General features: G+C 38.4%; 1 protein-coding gene across 1 annotated transcript; it reads right to left on the reverse strand.

Moving 5' to 3' along the window:
* Positions 1-228: 228 nt before the first annotated feature.
* On the reverse strand, positions 229-16,310 carry ppl (periplakin). Its single transcript, XM_020644236.3, has 22 exons — positions 16,064-16,310; positions 12,642-12,741; positions 11,685-11,839; positions 10,852-10,972; positions 9,810-9,935; positions 9,633-9,674; positions 9,106-9,267; positions 8,882-8,989; positions 8,192-8,287; positions 7,965-8,087; positions 7,720-7,866; positions 7,248-7,399; positions 7,017-7,126; positions 6,018-6,175; positions 5,715-5,893; positions 5,391-5,529; positions 4,825-5,018; positions 4,144-4,294; positions 3,962-4,045; positions 3,759-3,875; positions 3,464-3,556; positions 229-3,347 (listed from the first exon to the last, which is right to left on the reverse strand). Exons 1-22 carry the CDS (start codon positions 16,111-16,113, stop codon positions 675-677), a joined length of 5,280 nt encoding a protein of 1,759 aa, XP_020499892.1. The 5' UTR covers positions 16,114-16,310; the 3' UTR covers positions 229-674.
* Between the last annotated feature and the right edge of the window lie 5,370 nt (positions 16,311-21,680).

Raw genomic sequence — 21,680 nt, forward strand, 5'->3', positions numbered from 1 at the left:
ATTGTATTTATGGATACGGTAAGGACCCCTCGATAATGCATCTCAAGGGGCTATCCTTGAAATAAATTACAAATTACAAAATTAGATGGTTAATTAAATATTAGTAATATCCTTCTTCCTCTTCTTGTTGATGTTGTTAATCAGTCGTAATGCTGTTATAATCAGTTTCAAGTTGGATATTAAAAACTATACATAAGAAAATATGACCACAAAATTATACCAATGACATTTTTTCCCCTGTTTAATCAACTTTTATTGAAAGGTACATAGCACACATCAAGTTAACCTGAGGAAAACCCCCCACAAAATTGCAAAATCATAATTTAGTTCCCTTGCCAATTTGAATGGCAACATCATACATATATTACCAAAGAGATGTTCTCTTACAAAGTAACCAGTGTAAGAAATAAAAGGTGATCTGAGAAAACTTCCCCTCCCACGTAAAATGCTATGTAGTTGGCTGAAAGATAGTAATGTCATCTCACTTAATCATGCCAGTTAAAATAATTTGAGGATACATAAGCTAATAAATATATAGTGCATTTATGAATCATGGTTAAAGTACCGAGTCACCATAGTAATAAAGTCAGAATGGAGTTACAGTAAAAACAGTGAGACAGACAAAATATTGTAGTATTAAAATGAACAATGTACGTTCTTTAGCATATTTGCATTCATTTGTTTTGTCCCGACACCATAACACCAAATTCCTGGATAGAGATTTCTTTGTTAGTGTACTGCTGAAGCTGACGATTTGTGATGTGGCCAAGACGCAGCGCATCCTCGATGGAGAACTTTTTCCCTGATTTTCGATCATGAAGAACAGAGGATTCTCCCCTGGGGCCCTTGACTGAGATCTCCTCCCAGTCACACTCTTGGCTCTGCAGGTTGACAAACATCTTCCAGTCGATCAGCCCTAGTTTGTAGGCCTCCTCTGGACGCATCTCTTTGCCTGAATCCGGGTCAATGATGACAATAGACCTACGGAGGTGACTCTCCCTCTGTTCCCGCTTCATTCTCACAGCTGACAGGTTCTTTTGAAGCTTCTCGATTTCATCATCCTTCTGGGTGGTGATGCCTCTCAGCTCTCCTAGTTCCCTCTGTAGAGAATCAAGCCTTAATTCAAGGTTCTTCCCATCCTCCCTTGGAGCAGACTCAGTGATGAGACGAGTCTCTTTGCTGGTGATCTCAATCTCAGAACGAAGCTTGCGGATCTCATTCTGTAGCCTTTGGTTTTCTTGCTGCAGCCTGCTACTCTCATCACGAATGTAATCCAGTTCTTTTGAAGACTTGGTGTTGGAGAACTCCATATCAGAAAGCTTTGAAGTGAGTGTGGACAACTCCTGGTCCAGGTCTCGCTTTCTTCTTTTCTCCTCCTCCAGAGTTCTCCTCAGGTTTTCAATCTCAATTTCAGCCTCTGGATCCTTCTCAACTTGGACTTTCTCAGTGCGGACAACTCTTTCTTTCACATCCATCTTCTCCAGGGTGATCTGCTGCTGAACGAGAGCATTTAACTCTTTCTCGAGCAGAATGCGTTTGTGCTTCTCTTCATCAAGCTGCAGTTTGAGGATGGAGTGTTCCTTCTCCTGTTGAGGATCCTGCTGTAGGACTACCTTCTGTTTGACAGTGACCTTTTCACGGTTTTCTTTGTCATGGATTTCAAGCTCATTAAGTCTTACCCGAAGCCTCTGGATCTCGAGTTCTGCGTCGCGCCTTGCCCTACGCTCACGCTCCAGTTCTTCTAGTTGCATATCCAAGTCAGCCTTTTGTCTTTGCAGTTGGTAGAGCTCTGTTTTCAGACTCTCCTTTTGCCTCTGCTCGCTTCCGATGTTTTGTACAAAACTGTCACATTCTGACCTGAGGATTGGATCTTCTTCCATCTTCACCACCTCTTGCTGAACAATCTTCTCACGGACCTGAGACAGATCCATTTTCCTGAGTCTGATTTTCTCTTCTTGGGCTGAACGGTCTCTCTCCAGATCAAGGCGTTTTTTCTGTTCATCAGCCAGTTTCCTTTTGAGAGTTTCAATTTCTTCCTTGGTCTTGGGGTCTTCTCTGTACTGCAACACTTCGTTGACCACCTCTTTAGTCTGCACTTGGGGTTTAGTGTCCATCCATCTTTGAATTTCATCACGAAGTTGGCGAGTTTCCATCTCAGATTTCTCAATCTGGTGAGTTTTATCTACGATCTCGTTGCGCAGTCTTTCCAGTTCTCTCTCAGTCTGTGGATCTGTCTTGTATTTGATAACTTCTTTAATGATCTCTTTAACCTCCACTTGAGGTCCTCTGTTTCTCAACATAGTGAGTTCATCCTGCAGTGATCTAAGCTGGAGCTCTGCATCTCTATAGCGCCGCTGGTGCTCTACAAGTTCAAGTCGGAGATTTGCGACCTCATTCTCAGCCTTGGGGTCAGGGCGAACTATTTCCCTCACCTTCTCCTGGATAACGACCTTTGACTTTTCTTCCTCTAGGCTGGTAATTTTTCTCTGGAGATCAACCTTTTCTCGCTGTGATGATCTCCGTTTGGTCCTCTCGTCTTCATACTGCCTCCTGAGATTTTCTACCTCCCTTTCAAAGGCGACATCTTTCTCTACCTTCAGCACCTCCTTGATGGAAATCTTCTCCTCTGCCATTGCTTTCTCCTTCTCCATCCTTTTGAGCTTTTCCTGAAGAAATTGCAGTTCATCCTCCAGCTGCTTCCTGCCATCCATTTCCTTCTGCTTCCTGTCGAGGAGTACCCGGTACTCGGTTTCAAGTTGTGGGTCATTTTGGACTTTGATCACCTCCTCTTCAGTAATCACCTCCTGTTCCTTGTTCTTCTCTTCAGCTAGGAGTGTCACTTGCTTCTGTATCTGAATGATCTCATTGTCTCTATTCAACTTCTGCCTTCTTAGCTCATCCAGCTCCTCCCGAAGCTTGCGCATTTCCTCCTCTTGACCTCGGTCTCTCTCTATACGCAGGACCTCCTTCACTGTGTATTGCTGTGCCCCTTCTTTGGCCTCAGTCTCAAGGCCACGCAACTTCAACTTGAGAACCTCAAGGTCATTTTCCAGGACATGAGTAGTGCGGCGCTCCTCTGAGAGTTTCTGTTGTACCTTATGGACTTCCTCATCCAGTTGCGGGTCTGGAACCTTTTTAATCAGCTCCTTTTTGACAATAGTGTCCTGAGGCTTCTGCCCCTCAAGGACATAGATATCAGTCTGGATAATCTCAATTTCTTTCTCAAGCTGCTCTCTCCTTTGGACTTCGTCGTCCAACTGCTTCTTGATTCTCCATGGTTCTTCTCCTGGTGCAGACGAACTGACTGATCGGACATTTGTTGACTGAATCATAGGGGTCTCGGGTTGCTAGAGAGTAAAATAATCGTGTTTGTTTTTAATGTCATTATTATTATTTCTACTATTATTATCATCATTATTATTATTATCATCATTATTATCATCTTCCTGTAAAAATAATTCACCTGGTTGAGAAGACTTTGGGTGAACTCCAGATTCTGCAGCCTTAGCCTGTTCACAGCATTCACCTCAGTAAACTTAGCCTCAATGGCAGCTTCCTGTACAAATTTGAATAACAGGTCAAGTTTTATTACTGGTTCACCGATTAATCATAAATAAATCAATGATGAAGCCTTCTGTTGGAACTCATGGAGGACAAAGACCACAACATGCTTATTTCCCTACTCACATACACACATACAGAAGGTAAACATTGTTGACCTAATTGATAGTGTATGAAATTTGATAGTTGTGTCTCACCTCTCCTTTGACTGTCAGTGCAGGTGATTCCAGTCTGCTCCTCTTGTATGTCTGAGGCACAAGTCCATCCTCGAGGTCAAGGATGGATCTAAACTTCTCAGTTTCATTCTCGTAGTCCTAAAAAGAAGAACCCGCATTTAAACCTTCATCATATTGACTTTCTGCAAATTAAGATGAGGTAAAACTTATGAAGAATATCTTACTTTGACAGCTTGTTGGTAAAGCTGGGCATTTTTGGAGACATTGTTTAAGTCAGACTCCTTTCTTGCAATATCAGAAAGCAGGTTCTGTAGGAATTAGATTTGTGTTTTATTAACCTTTCCTGCAGCGCCTCTGAAAAAATATTCATTTCCACAACAACTATCCCATTGTTCATGAGTCTCACCCTCTGATTCTTCAGCTTGGTTTCCACTTGTGTAGTGTCATCAGTTTCACGGGGATCGTAATTTGGGACACGAGACAACCAGCTGTTCAGATTATCATAACCATTGCGGTAGTTTTTATATGACATCTTGGCTCTCTGCAAGCTTTGAGACCTGCAACACATGGTAAAAGCAATCATAATGTGAATTTTTACAGATTATGTTGTATATGTTCATAACTCTATACACAAGCTGTCCTCACAAGATGTTGTGGTGGGGGCCCGCAACCGTAACTCTCCTGGTAACTTTTTAGTTCCAAACAGTGTTTTCAGAAACAATTAGAAGCCACCATCAACTCAGTATCTATTTTATGCACTTAGATACATAGTAGTATCATCATCATAGAAAGCATTACATCATTATTTGGTCAATTGAAAATATGTTGAGAAGGATGTTACAGATAACTACCCGTGAAAATGCTGCATTGTATTTAAACATATTATAACATTTTTTTTAATGTTATTATTATTACAATTATACAAAACAACCTATTTTCTGTTGGATGAGTAACCTTTCTTTTTGATAATATATTAAGTTTCATATGGAGATTATTTGACATGTAGTGGCTAGAGGCCGCAATCTGAACTGGAGTTTGGCTGTACGGTACCCACTTTTTAAAAATGAACACGCCCTGACCCTCTTACCTCGTGTCAATCTGCCTGTTGAGGTTGTTGAAGCGTTTATTGAGCTTCTGGACATCAGCTTCTTGCCTCTCAATGTCAGGGCAGTGCTCATGAAATTTGGTGGTCATGTTGTCGCAGCTGCCTTTAGCTAAACGCAGGTTCTGCTCCGTCTCAGCAATAGCTGACCTTTTGGACCTCAGGTCTGAACCAATATCCTATGAGAGGAGCAAGAAGGATCAAGTTCATATGCAGTAATGTGTTCTTCATGAATGTATTGATACAGACAGGTCAATGACACAACAAGACCATAAACATTTTCTGGACACTTCTGGATAAACTTGTTAGGGACCCCCCTACTTTCACTAGAATTCTTTATGCATTAGCATGCTGGACAAAGGTAGTTTGTTACAATAAGTAATTACAATGATTTTTGAATGTTGTTGTTGATGCAAGATGTACGTCTGATGATCCATTCATTACCCCATAACAGTACTAAAAAGCAAACGTTTTATGTTACTGTAAGCGGAATTTTTTTCAGAGTAGGATAGTATTGTGATGCGTGCCAAAGAATAAGAGAGCCATCTTACAGCAAGTTCCCTTTGAGTTTTCTCAAGCGATGAGATGTCTGCTGGAGCAACCTCCTCCCTGGCTAGCTTGTTCTCAAAGGTGGACAGTAAAGTCTTTCCGTTTTGTAGGGAAGTCTCCAACTGGTTGGAATTCTTTAGTCTATAAAGTGCAATTAGTAGGTGATTAGAATTGCATGTCACTCAACACACCTGATTTGAACCAAATTAAAGCAGATAGAAGAGAATATATAACATACACTTAAATACAGCAGAAATACAGCAGTCACAACAATCACATCTACCTCTGATTATGAAAAATCCATATGTACATTAGAACTCCCTTACTTGTCCTGAGAGCACTGAAGAAGTTCCTCAATCTTGGTGTACTTCTTGTTGGTTTCATCCACCTTCCCGTGGAGTTGAGGTGCACTGGCAGAATTTGGGTTAGAAACCAAGAAGTTCTTTGCTTCCTGCACTTTAGAGGACTTCTCTGGTTCAATCTTCCTCACAGCAGAAGCAATTTCCTAAAGAGAAACAAGTGAGTTTTGAAATTAATAAATACACCCTGTATTAGTTTTTTTGTGCTATATTAACAGATTCACAGGTCGAGAGAAAAATACAACAACCAAATGAAGTGGTTGGCCTTACCCCAATATCCTGAAGGCGGTCAGCACTGTCCTGCAGAGGCCTATTCTGCTCAAGTGGTGGGCGCACTCGGGTATAAATGGCCTTCTCCTGTTTGTCTAGATTATTGATGACATTATCCAGACCGGCCATCAGCTGGCGGCACTGCTGCTCTTGCTTGTCTGTGGTAAAAACCGAGCACAAAGTATATGATGAGTTTGATTATTTTACTTCATCTATAGTCTTCATTGGCAGCTCTGACATCCAGCAAACACAAGTTGTGTTTCAGATCTGAAAAATATGCAAATCTTTGATAGTTGAATAAGAAAAAAAATCTGAGGAATTAATAGATGCTTGAGACTAACTTTGTATTGTCTTTTTTTTTGGTATACATCATGAAATATAGAAATCAAATTGTATTCCTTCTCCTCTTTGACCTGTAATTTTTATTATAATAGTCTCTGATTTGCAGGTATCTATGGAAGTCCTGCTTTTCAATGTGTCTGAAATTTTCTGTTTGAGGTAAGGGAACAAAAGGACGTGATACCTCTCCTAACCCACTGTTTGAAGCCCCCGTCCAATCTAGCAGGTTCAAATTCTGGATCATATGCAACCCAATTCAAGACCCCAGCCTGTTTCTCTATTCGTAACTTCCTCAAAACCTTAAACCATAGCTTAAGAGTGAATAAAGTCCATCGATTCAAATGAAACTACATTTTGACACAAATAGTTTAGAAATAATGTTTCAACAACCTAAGAGACCCTATGTTATTGCACAATGTGCTTTAGTTGAACATATTCCTATAGTATCAAGGAAAATTAAAAAATGATGAAAATATCACAACCTACTAGCACACAGGCAATCTGGGGCTTTTTATGGGGCTGTTTTTACATGATTTAGCTGTTTATAACCAATCTACCAGTCCATTATGTATTGTATAGAATGTAGTATATAAACTGTATCAAATCCTAGTTAATATATATCCACAGGTGAACTACAGCTTGATTTGATGTTTCCTGTACCTGTTGCTGTGCCAGCCCCACTCTCCTTCTTCAGCTCATCGAAGCGTTTCAGCAGAGCTCCCTTACTGCCCGCCATCTTTTGCTTGCTAGCTTTTTGCTGACTGGCCAGGCTGCACACATAAAATATAAACAACTGTTACTGCTACACTGGAATATATGCAATTAAGTTTGTCACCAAGTAAATTTATTTATGTACAGATATATCGGCATGTCCATGTTCAACACACTCACTTGTCAGAGGTGGCAACTGCCTCTGGGTCTGTGGGGGGGATCATAAAGCAGACGGCAGGGGCGGTAAGTTTACGCCCAGCAGCGTCCTTCACATCCCATTTGGTCCCATTGTTCCGGAGCAGAGTGTACCTCTCCCCACGCGCTATCTGTCCCTGCAATTGTCCAAAAATTACAAACTGTAATCTCCTGATTGACCACAAACTTAGTTCATTTAAATAGAATCATTAGTAAATACGGAAATATAGCTTTTATTTTAATACTTACATCACTAGTAGGTAAGAAGATAGTACAATAACTGTATCTTAAAATAACTCTCACATTTTCTTCAAACACCAATTTGACATTTTAATTTTGGCTGATTGGTTTTGAGCTGATATTGGTAAAGCATATACAGTAATGGTGTTGTGTAGTATTCGAATGGTGTTTAATGCTGCAGCTTAGGCTTTATGCCTACATAACATTTACTACATACCTCCTCTGTATCAAACTCGCATAGAGCTTCAACAGGCAGCAACTTCTGCGGGGTTTCCCGGCGATACTTCAAGGGCAAGACCTGCAGGCTGCGCTTCTGAAGAGCTTGAACTCGTTCATCAAAGTGGTCCATGGCTTTGGCCTGGTCCTATACATGCACACAGGCATTCATACAGAATGAAACATGTTTACAAGTGTCATCAGTGGGAGATACGTATGTCCTGGTTCAGATAAAGAAATGCTCACATCCAAGTCCCTGATAAGACCCTCCATCTGGTAGATATCTTTGAACTCTGGATTGTACTTCTGGCTGAGATCTGTTTCCATCCGCTTCAGTAGGTCCTGGGTGTCACGTGCCTCCTTGTGGTACTGTACACACACCAACACTTATGAGCTTAACTTGTTTAAAGGTAATGTATGTGTGTGTGATATCCAGTGAAATATCTGTGGTTGCTGATCCTTCTCAGACTAACCTTGTGGTACTCATCCATGTGCTTGAGGTGGTTTTCTTCACAAATGAGCAAGTTCAGGTACTCCTTCCAGTCAGCATGAACTGCCTCCATGTGTGCCTGATAAACAAGAATTGATGTGGACATTTGATTAGAAAAAAAAATTAGATGAATTTAACAAAAGATAATTTAAACAAGTTAACCAAAGTGCTTTACAATTCTGAAGACATAATGAAAAGTACGTGTACTAATAAACAACACAGACACACACTGGTTAAGTGGAGCAAATAGTCTAATTAAAAGAAATTCCACTGAGTCTAGATATAAAGTTTTCTGTTATGCAGGCAGTTCCAAATATTAAGACGGTGTATGTCTACAGACAACAGACCACAACAGTAAAGAATGTATCCTTTATTGAGCTAGCAGACCAGACTCTGCCAGACTCACTCAACACTTTAACTACAACACAAGGCAGATAACGGTGCATGAATGAAGAGTCTACACTATTAGTACAGGTATATAAGAAACATTTTGATGAGACATCCTTAGCCTTAGTTATTTATAAATGATGATATTTAGTTCAGCTCAAGATATAACACCAGCCATGACTGATTAAAACAGTGGTTTCGTGTCATTAAAGTTGAATCAGTAAAGCATTGAAGCAAAGGTCATTGTTTATGATTTGTCCAAGAAAAATTAAGTATGTGTCTGTACCTCAATTACATTCTTCCCCGGATGATCAGAAGCAACCAGCTTCTCCCCATCATCATTCAGCTTGGTGATAGTGGCCTCCTTTGACTCCAAACATTTACTGATGAAGTTCTTTTGGAGAAAGACAGATGTTTTTGGATCATATTTCATGTTTTTGGGAGATTCGATCCTTGTATGCACTGATGCTCATTTTATAGGTGCAGCTAGTTTTTCTGGCCCTCAGCTACCTCATACTGCCTCTGGCGCGCAGGGTAGTCCAGGTTGTTGTCACTCCAGTCATAGCTGATCCTCTCTTCAGCCTGCTGGTCCATCCAGTACAGCTCATTGGTGCAGCGTTGCATATAGTCCCGCAAGCTCAGCAGGTTGCGCTGACGAGCGCTTGAACTGGCCTACAGGTGGACAGAAAAAAATTAAAACAGGGAGATAATCGAAGCAATAAATTCATTACGGACTCTCTGAAAGCAAGCTGCGCAAATAAGCTGCATTTATTTTCATGTAAACATTTGATAAAAAAGTTCTTATTTCTAAAAGTAATTAGAAATAAGCAACAACCACATTTCAGTTGAAGATAATATAACCCATTTATGTTGTAAAACAATCAACCATTACTGATAAAATCTAATGACATCTACATGTTGACTTCCTGTGTTCACTTTTTCTTAACAGTTTATACTTTAATAATAATAGTAACAGGCTGCATGCACTCAATGGATGCAAATGGTCTTTTCATTGGTGGATGTAACAGTTTTATTACCAGCAATTTGTTGTACTTCATCTGGAGGCCACTAACATATTCCTGTAAAAGAAACAAGAACAAAAAATAATTACCAACAAGACCAACCAGAAAATGGTCTGGTGGGTATTTTACAATTTGAGAACTTGTCCTAATTAGACACCAATGTAAATTATTAATAACACATTTTTTGTGTACCTTGTCTCCACTGGCTGAAATGTGAGGAGCCAGAGCCTCCACCTCGCTGTGGAATATATTGTGTTCCTCTACTTCATTCTCTACACTTGGCAGGTCTTGTCCAAAGCCTTTGTTGTTCAGGTTTTCCTGGGTAGGGAGACAAAAATAATTAGCTTTACAACACTACATTCTGATAGTTTTGTCTAAACTTGGTCTGTTTATTTTTTACAATCAACTTTATCTACATTCCTGCAATATGGTTATCAGTTAGAAAGGCAATTATTTGTCATTACATAAAAGCAATGGGTCTCCAGTTTAGACAGTATTTAACTGTCAGTGAGTCAAATTCCAATGATCTGTTGGATGATGGGCAATATTGAACTCTTTCAACATCATTTTCTTATTTTTGAAAGCAGATATGAATTTTTTTTATTTTCTGATTAAATATTTTTGACTTGTCACATGTGGGTGTAGTACCTATGGATCAGATTTGCCAAAAAAAAGTAATTTTCCTTCTGATTGAACCAGTTTTCTTGAAACTTAAATATTCTAATTGAGCTTTAATTTCATTTAAACTGCATTCATTTGTTTAAGCCACTTGGGGGAAGCAAAACAAGCTGAAATAAAAACTTCTAATATATTATGATATAACATTGAGTCATGAAATAGACTCAATCAAACCATAATAACTTGATAACATACTCAAAAAAGGTCTTTAGAAAAATAAAAGGACAACAAAATAGCAGGTTAAAGTGTTACACTTAACCTGTACTCATTTCCTCATACATTTCTGACATTAGCTGCACCTTTGTTTAATGTCGTCTTATGAACAGCCCATTGTTTTAAGATCTGATCTACAGTAGTCTGATCTACTGTGGAAGACCAGGATTTTTATATTGCATCAGAGTGTTTACTTTCAATTTAGACTTTTCTTCAGTTAGTAATCTTCTACCTTTTTTCCAGAATCAAAGACTGTTGTGTGTTATCTTCATGTCAGAGAATACACTTTTATTTGAACTCCCAAAGTGGCATTATATGTGATGATAAAAGTTATACTTCTTACCAGCTTCTCATCCATCATGTTCCCCCAGTTGATGCTGGGTTTCCCCTCAGTGCGGCTCAGGTGGTAGATGTGGGAATGGTCCTCCTTAAGCTTCATCACTCTCTCACGCAGCTGCCTCATGCTAAATAAACACACACACACATACATGACAGAATTAGGTATGTTTTGTATGTACAAAAATGGTGTTTGGCTTCTATTTGTGAGAAAACTTGTGATCTTAAAACTGAGGCGGTATTCTTGCCCTCACACCTACAAAACAACCTTAGCCTTAAAAAAATGCCTTTCATCAATAAAGGCAAAGTGAAAGTGCTGGGGTATGGAGGATAACTTGTTCAGTAATAGCTCCGCATTATGTATTATAAAGTGTTGTTTCCATCAGTAAAACAGAGTCATGTCATATCTATCACCCTGAGCTATCACATTCTCTTTCAACATAAAAACTGTTTTTATCCCAAATTAAAGGTAAATTCTGAGGTTTACATGTTTTTTTTTTTAAATCTCAGTGGTATTTATTTCTATTTTCACCTACTCCACTCAGGGATAACAGCAAAACAAATATTTTGACCAAGAATTCCAATGAAAATGTAAATGATATGGCTATACAAATCAAAAAACGAACAGCGTATGATCATATAGTGTAATTTTCAGGTAATGATGCAAAATGTTATGTGTTATGGTCATTAAGATCTACATTTGAAAACTAATAAAATAATGGCTAACTTGTGTCATGTGTTGCTTGCTGATTCTTTCAAACATGACTTGCTTGATTTTATACTTTGGTTGTTTGTATTCTATCACATAAAACAATAAAGTATTATATAATTTATACTCACTCTTTTTCTATCATCTCAGACTGCGGATGTTTGAGACTCTTCGCCTTGACGGCCTCTTCGTCCAGGCTGTTGAGCAGCTCCAGACAACTGAGGATTCTCTTGTTGGTGTCATCCTGATACAGCGGCTGCTTTCCCTCATTGATCTTACTCACATCCTTCAGAACAAAAATGTTATGTAAATTAAAGAAATCATCAAAAACAGCAGCCCGATACACCCACACAGTTAGGATTATTTTTTCTTGACTGAAGTTGCAACCCCCCCTCCTTTTATAAATCTCTTCTCTTTTTTTTGCTTCTATAGGTAATGTCTAGGCATCAGTATTATTTCAGTCACTTTTATAACCAGCTAAAACGTCTCACAGGAGCTTTAAAGCAGAAGGAAAATGTTTTGAATCATGACACGTGTTTTAGAATGTAAAGGAATATGTGACCAGGGCTTTCGAATGGTTTACAACATCCTTGAAAAACTCATTCAGCACAAGATTTTGAAAAGTGACAATGGTGTTGTAGCATTTTATGACCTCCACACAACTGTCTAACTGTGTTGTTGTTGGATCAGGGTTAAGGGAAGAGGGTTTAATGGATGCACTGAACAAGGTCCTCGACCTCATTATTTGACGAGAAACAAGCCAACTGTATTTCTCTGTATTATCTTCTAACCAAACAAATGAGAATATCAAAATCTATATTCATACTTACTATAATTTATTACATATTTGCAATTTAACTTCCTCATTTTCTGAATATGATATTATTATCTATAAATTAGGTACAAGCTTAGAGGGTCATTTTTCATTTATTTATATCGTTCATATTTTCATTTCATTTGTCATTGAGAGATCACTTTTCATTTTAATAGCACATGTTTGTTCTTTGGAGACTGCAATAGATCAGCATAACTGTATAATGATAAAATGGATCTTAGAGACCTCTTAGAAGACAGTTTTATGCCCGTACCTTGTTGAGGTTCTGTTCAACATCCGAGATGTAGTTCTCCACTTTATCAGCATTCTTCTGCAGCCTTTCAACCAGAGCTCCAAGCTCTGAGTATGGTGCCCTGTGAGAAAACACAGAGAGCTGAATCTGGATACAGTCTGTGAAATCAAAAAGTTGTCAGTCTGTCCCACCTTAATAGACTTACTTTTTGAGTGAAAGTAAGAAAAAAGCCCTGCCATACTTCTGGCCTTGCTGTAACTACTCAATGAAATGTGTGCAAAAGTGCATGTGCAGGTGCTCACGCTAAGGATGGTTTTAACTCAGAGCAGGGAGTGTACCATGTAACCATGGACCATTGCAACCAACCGTCTGTCAAATCACCTTAAGCTGCCAACCACAGAAGAAATCTGGCACTACAGTCTGACTGATGAAGTACACTGTATATGCATGGGCAACTGTAAATGAGCTTTTAAGATGTATGCCATATTCCTTTCTGTCTGCTAATGAGGAACAATATATTGCAAATTAGATATTCAAATCATATGTTTAAGGCCATTTGGAAAAAAAGCATTAACAAGATTAATTCTACATATGTATTTGTAATATGTCCCGCTCATAACTTCTGTACTTCATCATGGTCTTTGTTGTGGGTGGGGCTGTGTCGGCGATAGACACAGAGCAAAAAGAGTCAGGTCATATCAGGTCAATTCAAATCCACCATCCACCTCTTAACACACACACACAACCACACCCATACAGCACAGGTTACATAACATGTATTAAATACACATGGGCTACTACTTTTACTCTTACACTCCTGCTGATTTTGATATGAAACAATTCAGAACAAGTTTGAACTTGTATATACTGTAGAGTTTGGCAGGAGCAGCTTGAATTTTTTTTTCGATAGAGGCCCATCTTTATGAAAAAACATCCTGAGGGCCTCTGTCAGGTTAGAACATAGGCTCATGATACCAAACACATACATATCTCTTTTTTGCTTTCACAGTGTATCAACACCACAAGTCCTTGTGATAGCAAAGCATTCCATTATACTGCAGGCTGCACATTTTCTTGGTCACTTATATTATGCCTTCATAAGACTCAATGTTTGACAAATAAATGATGAGCTGGTTGTTATAAGCAACACAAATGCCAGTTGCCAATACTGTTTCCTTGTCTGTTTTATACAGATACAACCAGTTGTGTTTGCAGAACATGTTAAGGATTTTTTTTCTAAGGCAGAGATGGTTTTTCAAATTTCAATAAAACGAACTATTTCTTGGTCTTTTGAGTTGTATCTGTCCCACTGACCGTTTAAATGAGAAATGAGCCATACACTACAACTAGAAACTGTCATTTGCAGTATTATGGAAATAGAGACACTTTCTAGAAAGCTCCTTTTTAATATTATTAAAGTGTCTGAAAATATTGCAACATTAAATGTACCAGCTGTCATGTATTTCTTGTTACAAATATGTAGTCCATAATTTTTTTCAGGGAGGCTCACTGGCCCTACATCAGTGTGTGGTCATGTTGATTCTGGGAAAAACCTGGCAACTGGAGCAAAAGTTTGAGAAACACAACTCTGATGTCTCCATAGGGGGAGAGTCAAATTGAAACCAGAAAACTTCAGCACTATGTCATAGAGGGTGGAGTGCTAATGTTGTCAGTGAACAGAACATGCAATGCAGAAAACAATGTCTCTAAAGATTGCAAGACTAGGTGAATATGACAACAAAGCAGTATCTCTCTGCTGAAAGAAGTAGCAAAATTCAACCCTCTTAAACCAGTTTGAAAATCAGGCCTCAGTCTCAAAGAGTCCTTATCAGTATTACTCTAAATCAAAAAAATAAAAGGTAACTATAGCCTGAGCCAGTATTTCACCTTATGCATATTTTTGTTTACAAAGGCAGGCAAATGCTTCAACTTGAAGCTTTCATTAGGCTGGCTCACATTGACAACATGCCAGATACCAGCTAAGTTTGAACACTCCCCTCTTTTTTTACATGAACAAACCAAAACCTGAATAAAGAGAGCAGCATGAAGAAGAGATTAAGAGGGGCGGAGCTGCATTATTAGGATTCCAACACTGTCAGTTTGTGCTTATCAGGAAAAAGAGAAACCTATCTTCAAGACTTATCTTCACTTAGGCATCCTCACTGACACCTGATGAGTAGAAACCAATAATAGTTACATGAATAAAAATAAATTGTTTGATACTGACTACTTCAACTGAGTGCCTTTAAATGATTGGAATGCCATTGCATATCACAGTACAAAGAGCACACACAGTAAAGTTTCAATGTAGGTAGAAAGGGCATTCCTTTTCTCTTGACGGCATATGAGACAGTTGCAAGACCACACCTTACACTGAAGGATTGTGATTTGAACAACAGATTAGAGAATCTTATGGTGCTCAACACCAAAGAGTGTTATTATTGAGCCCCCTGAACCCCCTAATACCTGGTGAGTAACAGGGAGCATTAGGCTCTGAATTTTAAAGGCAATCCTTCTTTAGAGAGTTTTAAAGAGGCTTTGATTCAATGAAATTGCAACAGGGCAAGGAAAGTGATCAACCAAACTGTAGCATTAATACATGCACTTTAACATTTGGGTTGGGAACAGGACTAAAACAGATTAGGAGTAGGCTTGGTGAAGCAATACTGTGGGAGAGGCTGCAAGCAAATTCCTTGTGCATTGTCTATCATTGAACAGAATACTTATCAAACCAGTTACTGTAGCACTTTACTGCACTGCCTATCAACCACACCCTAACTTAGTTAAAGCACACATTGTACAATCTAATTTACAGCGTTCTATCCGTTCACACATTCATGTTTAGTCATCAACAGAAATTACAGTTTCACTTAACAAAAAGAACAAAAAATAATACAAAAATAAACATTGAGTCATTTGTATGAAGCGTGTCCCCGAGTGAGTAGCCTACGCCTCTTTCTCGTGTTGCATGTGCAAATTAAGGACCATTCCGTCCAGAGGAAAAACTAAATACAATTATTTCACATATAACAGTTTTTTTTGTAGCCTATTAAACCACAATAATTATAAACTATTAAATTATAATAAAGTAAATCCCATTGTAACAAATTCTCAAATTTTAGGATAAGTCCATCTAATTTACACTATTTAGGCTACAGCATGCTACTTGCTACTACTGATATTTTTATCCAGAATTAAAGAAAGACTAAAGGACTGCGTTGACAGTCATCTACACGTCCGACATGTTCCAAACTATAGGTAGGCTATGTGACTTCAGTGCGAAGCAAGGTCACTTAACAGTGACGACTCTGAATGGCGATTGACATTATAAGTACACACTGAAGGCTAGAATATGTCAACACCAGCGCCTTTCCGTAGGATTCAAAACACAACGTAGGCTATCAAGAAAACGCCACAAATACAAGAAAAATAACTCTACTTACGTTGGTTTTGGCTGTGTTATAGGGGTGGACTTGCTCTTTTTCTTGAACATGGTGACAGATCACCTGTCAGCGGCTACCGATAAGAAAACAATCCTTGGAAGACAGGTGAACCGCAGCTGTGTGTGTGTGTGTGTGTGTGTGTGTGCACACGTATGTGCGTCCCGACGCTCCAGGTGTAGGCTATGTCTCGTTTACAGATAGGACTATGTTCACTCAGAGCTTCCCCTCGTCTACCAGCTACACTGAAAGTAAGACCTGGAACATTAACTTTTAGGTTTTCACACCAAAGCTGTATAAGCAACCTATCAGCCAGCAGAGGACAGGAGGAGCCACAGCACAAGGCCCCGCCCATTAGGCTACCTTAGACCCCAGGAATGAACACGGATAACAATAATGCATATAGCATGTAAAGTATTTTTTTTTAAACATTCGGTTGAGATGAAAGAATAATCAGGAGTAGCAGTTTAAAAAAATAATTAAAAACCACAGAAAAAGTGTTACTACAGTCGCTATATTGCAAATGTGATACAGTATCAAAGGCCAAGAAAACAAGGTTTGACGGTTTGACAGAGTATGGATGTCTGGGTAAAACTTTTGCATTTCAGGGTAAAACTTTTTTTTTTTTTTTACCTATATTATGTTCGTAGGCTATTTAAAATATTAATAGAGACATGATAATGATGATAATATAACTGCAACCATCAAATGAACAATATAATAGTATATATTATTTGGATGAACTCTGAAATCCAAGCACCGACATAGACACGCCCTCATTAGACCCTGTTAGTGCGTGAGCTCTCTGCGCGCACACTCGTGTGTGTATATGTGGGTGTGGGCGAATGGGTGGGTGACTTGCTTCCCAGCTGGAGGTGTGGCAGCAAGTACTACACTCACTAAACCAGTCAGACTGAATGTCCTGTTATTTGACTGATGTCTGTCCATGTGTGTATGTCTGAGTGAGTTTAAGGTGTGTCAGTGCAGAATACTTTTTTGGTGAACCTGACCTCTAACTGTAGTAGAAAGTCAGGGGATGTCAAATAAGACAACACAACAACAAAGTTTGGTTTAGGATTATCAACGCTCATATCAACTGACATTACACTAAAGAGTTCCATAAATGAACACATCTCAAATAACTATTTGATTTGCAAACATGTTGGGCTAGGGGTGCCCTGGGCAGAGAAGGAAGTCACACAAATACTACTCTTTCTCAAGCATGAAGTCCTTTGTTTTCCAATATGTATTCAGTTTATTTAAGGCAGGGTATAGGTTACTGATTTTGGGTGCAAGTTTTGTTATGATTGTTGCAATTTTCCTATCATAACATCAAACAATGCATGACATTCTCTCTGTAACATGCTTTTGTGGCTGTCACAGGCCTGTATCTGAGCTTAGCCTGTGCACTTAAATATACTGTAGGGCTTTACTGTTGTTAATTAAATTATTTTTCTGGTGTGTTTTTTTGGATGGTTTTTATGTGATTTGGTAAGCTGTAAAACTGAACTGCTCGAATGGAATATATAGTGTTGTCTTAATTTAAATATGAATCTTATTGTGCATGAGCTAAGTTTTTCACAAGCTAAACCCAATGGTCTATTAACATAAAACTGGCAGAAAAAGTAAATGGTGATATCGATGTGCTTCACTCCCCTTAACTTTTTAGAAATAACAATTAGATGTGCTGACTTTGGGATTATGCACTGCTTTGCATTGTTAGGGCAAGTTTTGTCAGGTCACTAAAAATAATGGTATTTACCAATGGAATACACATAGAATATTATGTAATATGAACCTCTTTTTACTTTGCCTATGTTGCAATTATTGAGTAGGAAGATATATGATAGTGATTGCAATAATTTGGATTTCTTCTTGCTATGTTATAAACCCCAATAGTGTTTTTTGGCACCCGTCAGTCTTTATTTGTGTTCTCATTGAAGTCAATGGATCCTGCTGACATTGACACTTAGTGATAACACTGTCCATTCAATCATGTGGGTCCAATGCACTTGCAGAGCTGGGCTCCAGACCAGGAGGTTACCAGCAAAAACATTAAAATATATAAAAAACATGTAAAAAATAAATGTCAGTACACTGTACTGGCAAATAAAATAGATTCAAGGGCACCTTCCTGTTGGATTACTTTGTAACTTGAGGTAAGTAGTTCAAATATTTACCTTACAATTGTCAAATCGTTTTTGTGACTCTTGGAGGAAAGGACAATACAAAAGAGATATCTCAGAAAATGGAAATAGTCATCTCCTCCCCATCAGGAGATATTCTAAAGCTTATGGCCCACTTCTGCTTCCCTGTTTTTCTGCAACTCCCCTTTCAGGAAACACAAGCTCACTTTCAAACACAGAAAGATCATAATATTTACACCATGTAAAGGTGCTATATACAGGTATTATGCCTCAGTACAAGGAACAACGTAGGCATAACAGCCTTGTACTAAAACAATGCTGCCTCTTCATTCATTTTAAAGGCTACACTAGTCTGGCTGTGCCTAAACACATACGTATAGTGTACCAGACACAGTAACCTCCCTGCAGTTTCTTTATCTTAAAAAATAGACATCAATTTCATGTTTCATATTCTCACTAGAACCTATTTTGCCAAACTTCTCCCACACATTGTGTTTTTTTGCTTGAGGAATATTGACAGCTTAAACATCCCATTTTGTATTTTAAAATAAATCACAACATGAAAAGCATTTTCTGTAGACTCGGCCTGTGTAAGCACTCAGAACTGGACTTAGGCCACCCAAAAGTCAAATGCTCTTCAAACAGAGTCATTCTTTCCATCCCTGTCAAGGAAAGAACCAGTGTCATTCAATATCTGCCATGAACTCCATGGAAGTAAAGGCTACTATCAGCTGCAGGAGGCACGGGAAAAAACAGTCCTGGATGTGATCCCAAACAATGGGGTGTGTGTGTGCTTCCATGTTCCCATGTCTGGTTTAGGAAATGAGCTGCATAGTGTTAGTTTTGTCTCTTACTACAGCTCTTCTCTGTCATGGCATATTGCAAATCAGTAAAACTTAACATACAGATGTCAAAAAAGAATATTACTCAAGTTGTTCACGTGTTGAAGAAAGATGCCTGTCATAAAGGAATTACACAAAAATAAAACCTATTCAAATTACTTTCCATGATGTCCATCTTCATATTCAAATTTAATTCAAAGTGTGAGGCAGAGTTTTTGGTTCTAAACATTTGAGTAAATATCCTTATTTGTTCTCACACAAAGTCAGTGACCCCAGAAGTTAAACAAAGCTACAAACAACACAGTAATCCGGCTCGTTGCTTCAGTAAGTGGATAAGACCTCTTATCCAATCACAAAAAAAGTTACAATCCAGCTGCTTTACACCGGTTGTTAAAGTTGTAACACCCGGTAGCGCACTGGATAACCAAGTGGTTATGTTGCATGCCTCACATACATACAGAGACTACAGTCCTTATCTTAATGGCAGTGGGTTTGAATCCAGCTTCAGCCCTTTGCTTAATGTCATCCCTCACTCTTTCCTGTCATTTTCTGTCTCTCTTCAGCTGTACTATCCCATCAAGGCAAAATGGTCAAAAAAATAACTAATAGAAAGATAACTACACACTTTAAATAAAAGTTTGTAGTTTTCTTAGATAAAAATAAAGATGACCTTTCGACCTGTTAGATTGATTTTTAAATAGCATTCTAAATAGCAGAGATTAAAAAACTACTAAAAGACCAAAGCTGAATTTCTACACAAATAACAAACGGATGAGTGTTTGAATGTCAGATAGCTGAAAGAGATTCAGGGAAAGGTAAATGGACTTGAGATTAGCTGTTGGTAGTGATCGCTTTGTAGTATCATCCATCAGAAGTAACTAATCCCATTCATACACCGCCACTGAAGCAGCGGGAGCAATTCAGGGTTCAGTGTCTTGCCCAAGGACACATCGGACATGTTGCCCAGCTGGGGATCGAACCCTCAAACTTCCAGTTGTGAGGTGACAACTCTACCAACTGAGCCACATATTCTCAACTGGGGGAACATTCTCCATAGAGATGGTTGCTATACGAAGCACTGTGATGGTTGACATGGTTATACTTTTTATTTTCCAGCTCAAGGACAATAAAACCTGCATGTGTGAATTATGTAGGCTATGCAGTCATAAAAGCATTTTATCATCAATAGATATGGTTTTATTTTGGTAATGAGTGTGTAATTCATTTATTGGGCTATAGATAACATTCTAAAGCATTCTAAAAGACATACAAATGTAGAGGGAATATATCAAGTTTATCACAAACTGCAAGAAACAGAAGAGACCAATAGAGAAACAAGCAGTGATCAGAGCAGAGGCTCACACATAAAAGATATAACCTTTAGAATTGATGGGAGTTTTGTTGCTCCAAGGCCTGTAATTTACCATAGTTTACCTTTCTCACGTTATGTGTTCTGAAGCTATGATGACGCTGTGCAGGAGGTGTAGACCCCAGCTAACCAAATCTCTGCTGAATTCCTTTACTGATGATAGCAGGGTGAGAATCAATGGATATGATAGGATAATGAAGGGCCATTCTGTTCACTGCTTAAACATTAACAACGTGCAGCACAGAATTCTGTGTAAGTTTAAATGACGAAAAAGGACACCATGGGTGACCAGGTGTATTGATTTATCAAGGCTTCATAAACTAGATATTTGTGAGAAAGACCCGATCATCTGACGAATTAATATGATTTAAGGAAACACAATCCAGAATTTCCATAAAACTCCCTTTTATTTAATGTCAGGTGCAAACACAATGCCCCCAAAATACAATTGGATAGCTCAAATAGGCTCCCAGGTTATAATTACTTTCAATATCCAACTGGTATATCCTTTGGTCAACATAATACTGAGAGTTATGGCATGAAATTATGGGGCAGTCAATAATTACTGTTTCTACAGTAATCAGAAGTATGGCTAGGAATCTTTGGATGTCTCATGATTCAATTCCATTTCGATTCTTGGGGTCACGATTGGATTGGAGAATCAATTTTCGATTCAAAATGATTTTGGATTAATTGATCCATAGATTCAAAGTCTATTTATGAATTAGTACATACTTCAGGATCTACTCCTGTCATCTGTGAATGCTGAATTTCGTGTTGCTCTATTTGGCATTCTACTGAGTTTAAGAGCTAGCCTTAGCATGTAGCAGGAAGTGACTGATTAGCCCAAAAAAAAAAAAAAAAAAAAGATTTTTGAAAGTTATTAATCAATTTTAAATCTAAGAAGAAAAGAATCGCGATTTTTACATGAATCGATTTTGTTTCCCCCCACTTTTAATCAGCAGCCATATTGGTTGTTTTTAGATTTTCATTCAAACAATGCTTGATCAAAGGAGGCTTTTTTAACTTTCTATTATAGTTACAAGAGAAACAGAAAACACATGAACAAAACAAGGCAACCAGAGAAAAACAGACATCATCCAATTGGAGAATGAGAAAAGAAACAAATAAACAAAAAGAAATGCATGAAAAATGAGAGTGGCTGTGATGACAATTTTTGATGATGAATATGATATGAATATAAGGGGGAAGAGGAAATAAATCAACAAATAGGTCATAATAAAATGGTGGCTAAAGACAAT

The sequence above is a fragment of the Labrus bergylta genome, chromosome 16 (assembly GCF_963930695.1).
Source record: "Labrus bergylta chromosome 16, fLabBer1.1, whole genome shotgun sequence".
In the NCBI taxonomy this organism is placed as follows: Eukaryota; Metazoa; Chordata; class Actinopteri; order Labriformes; family Labridae; genus Labrus; species Labrus bergylta.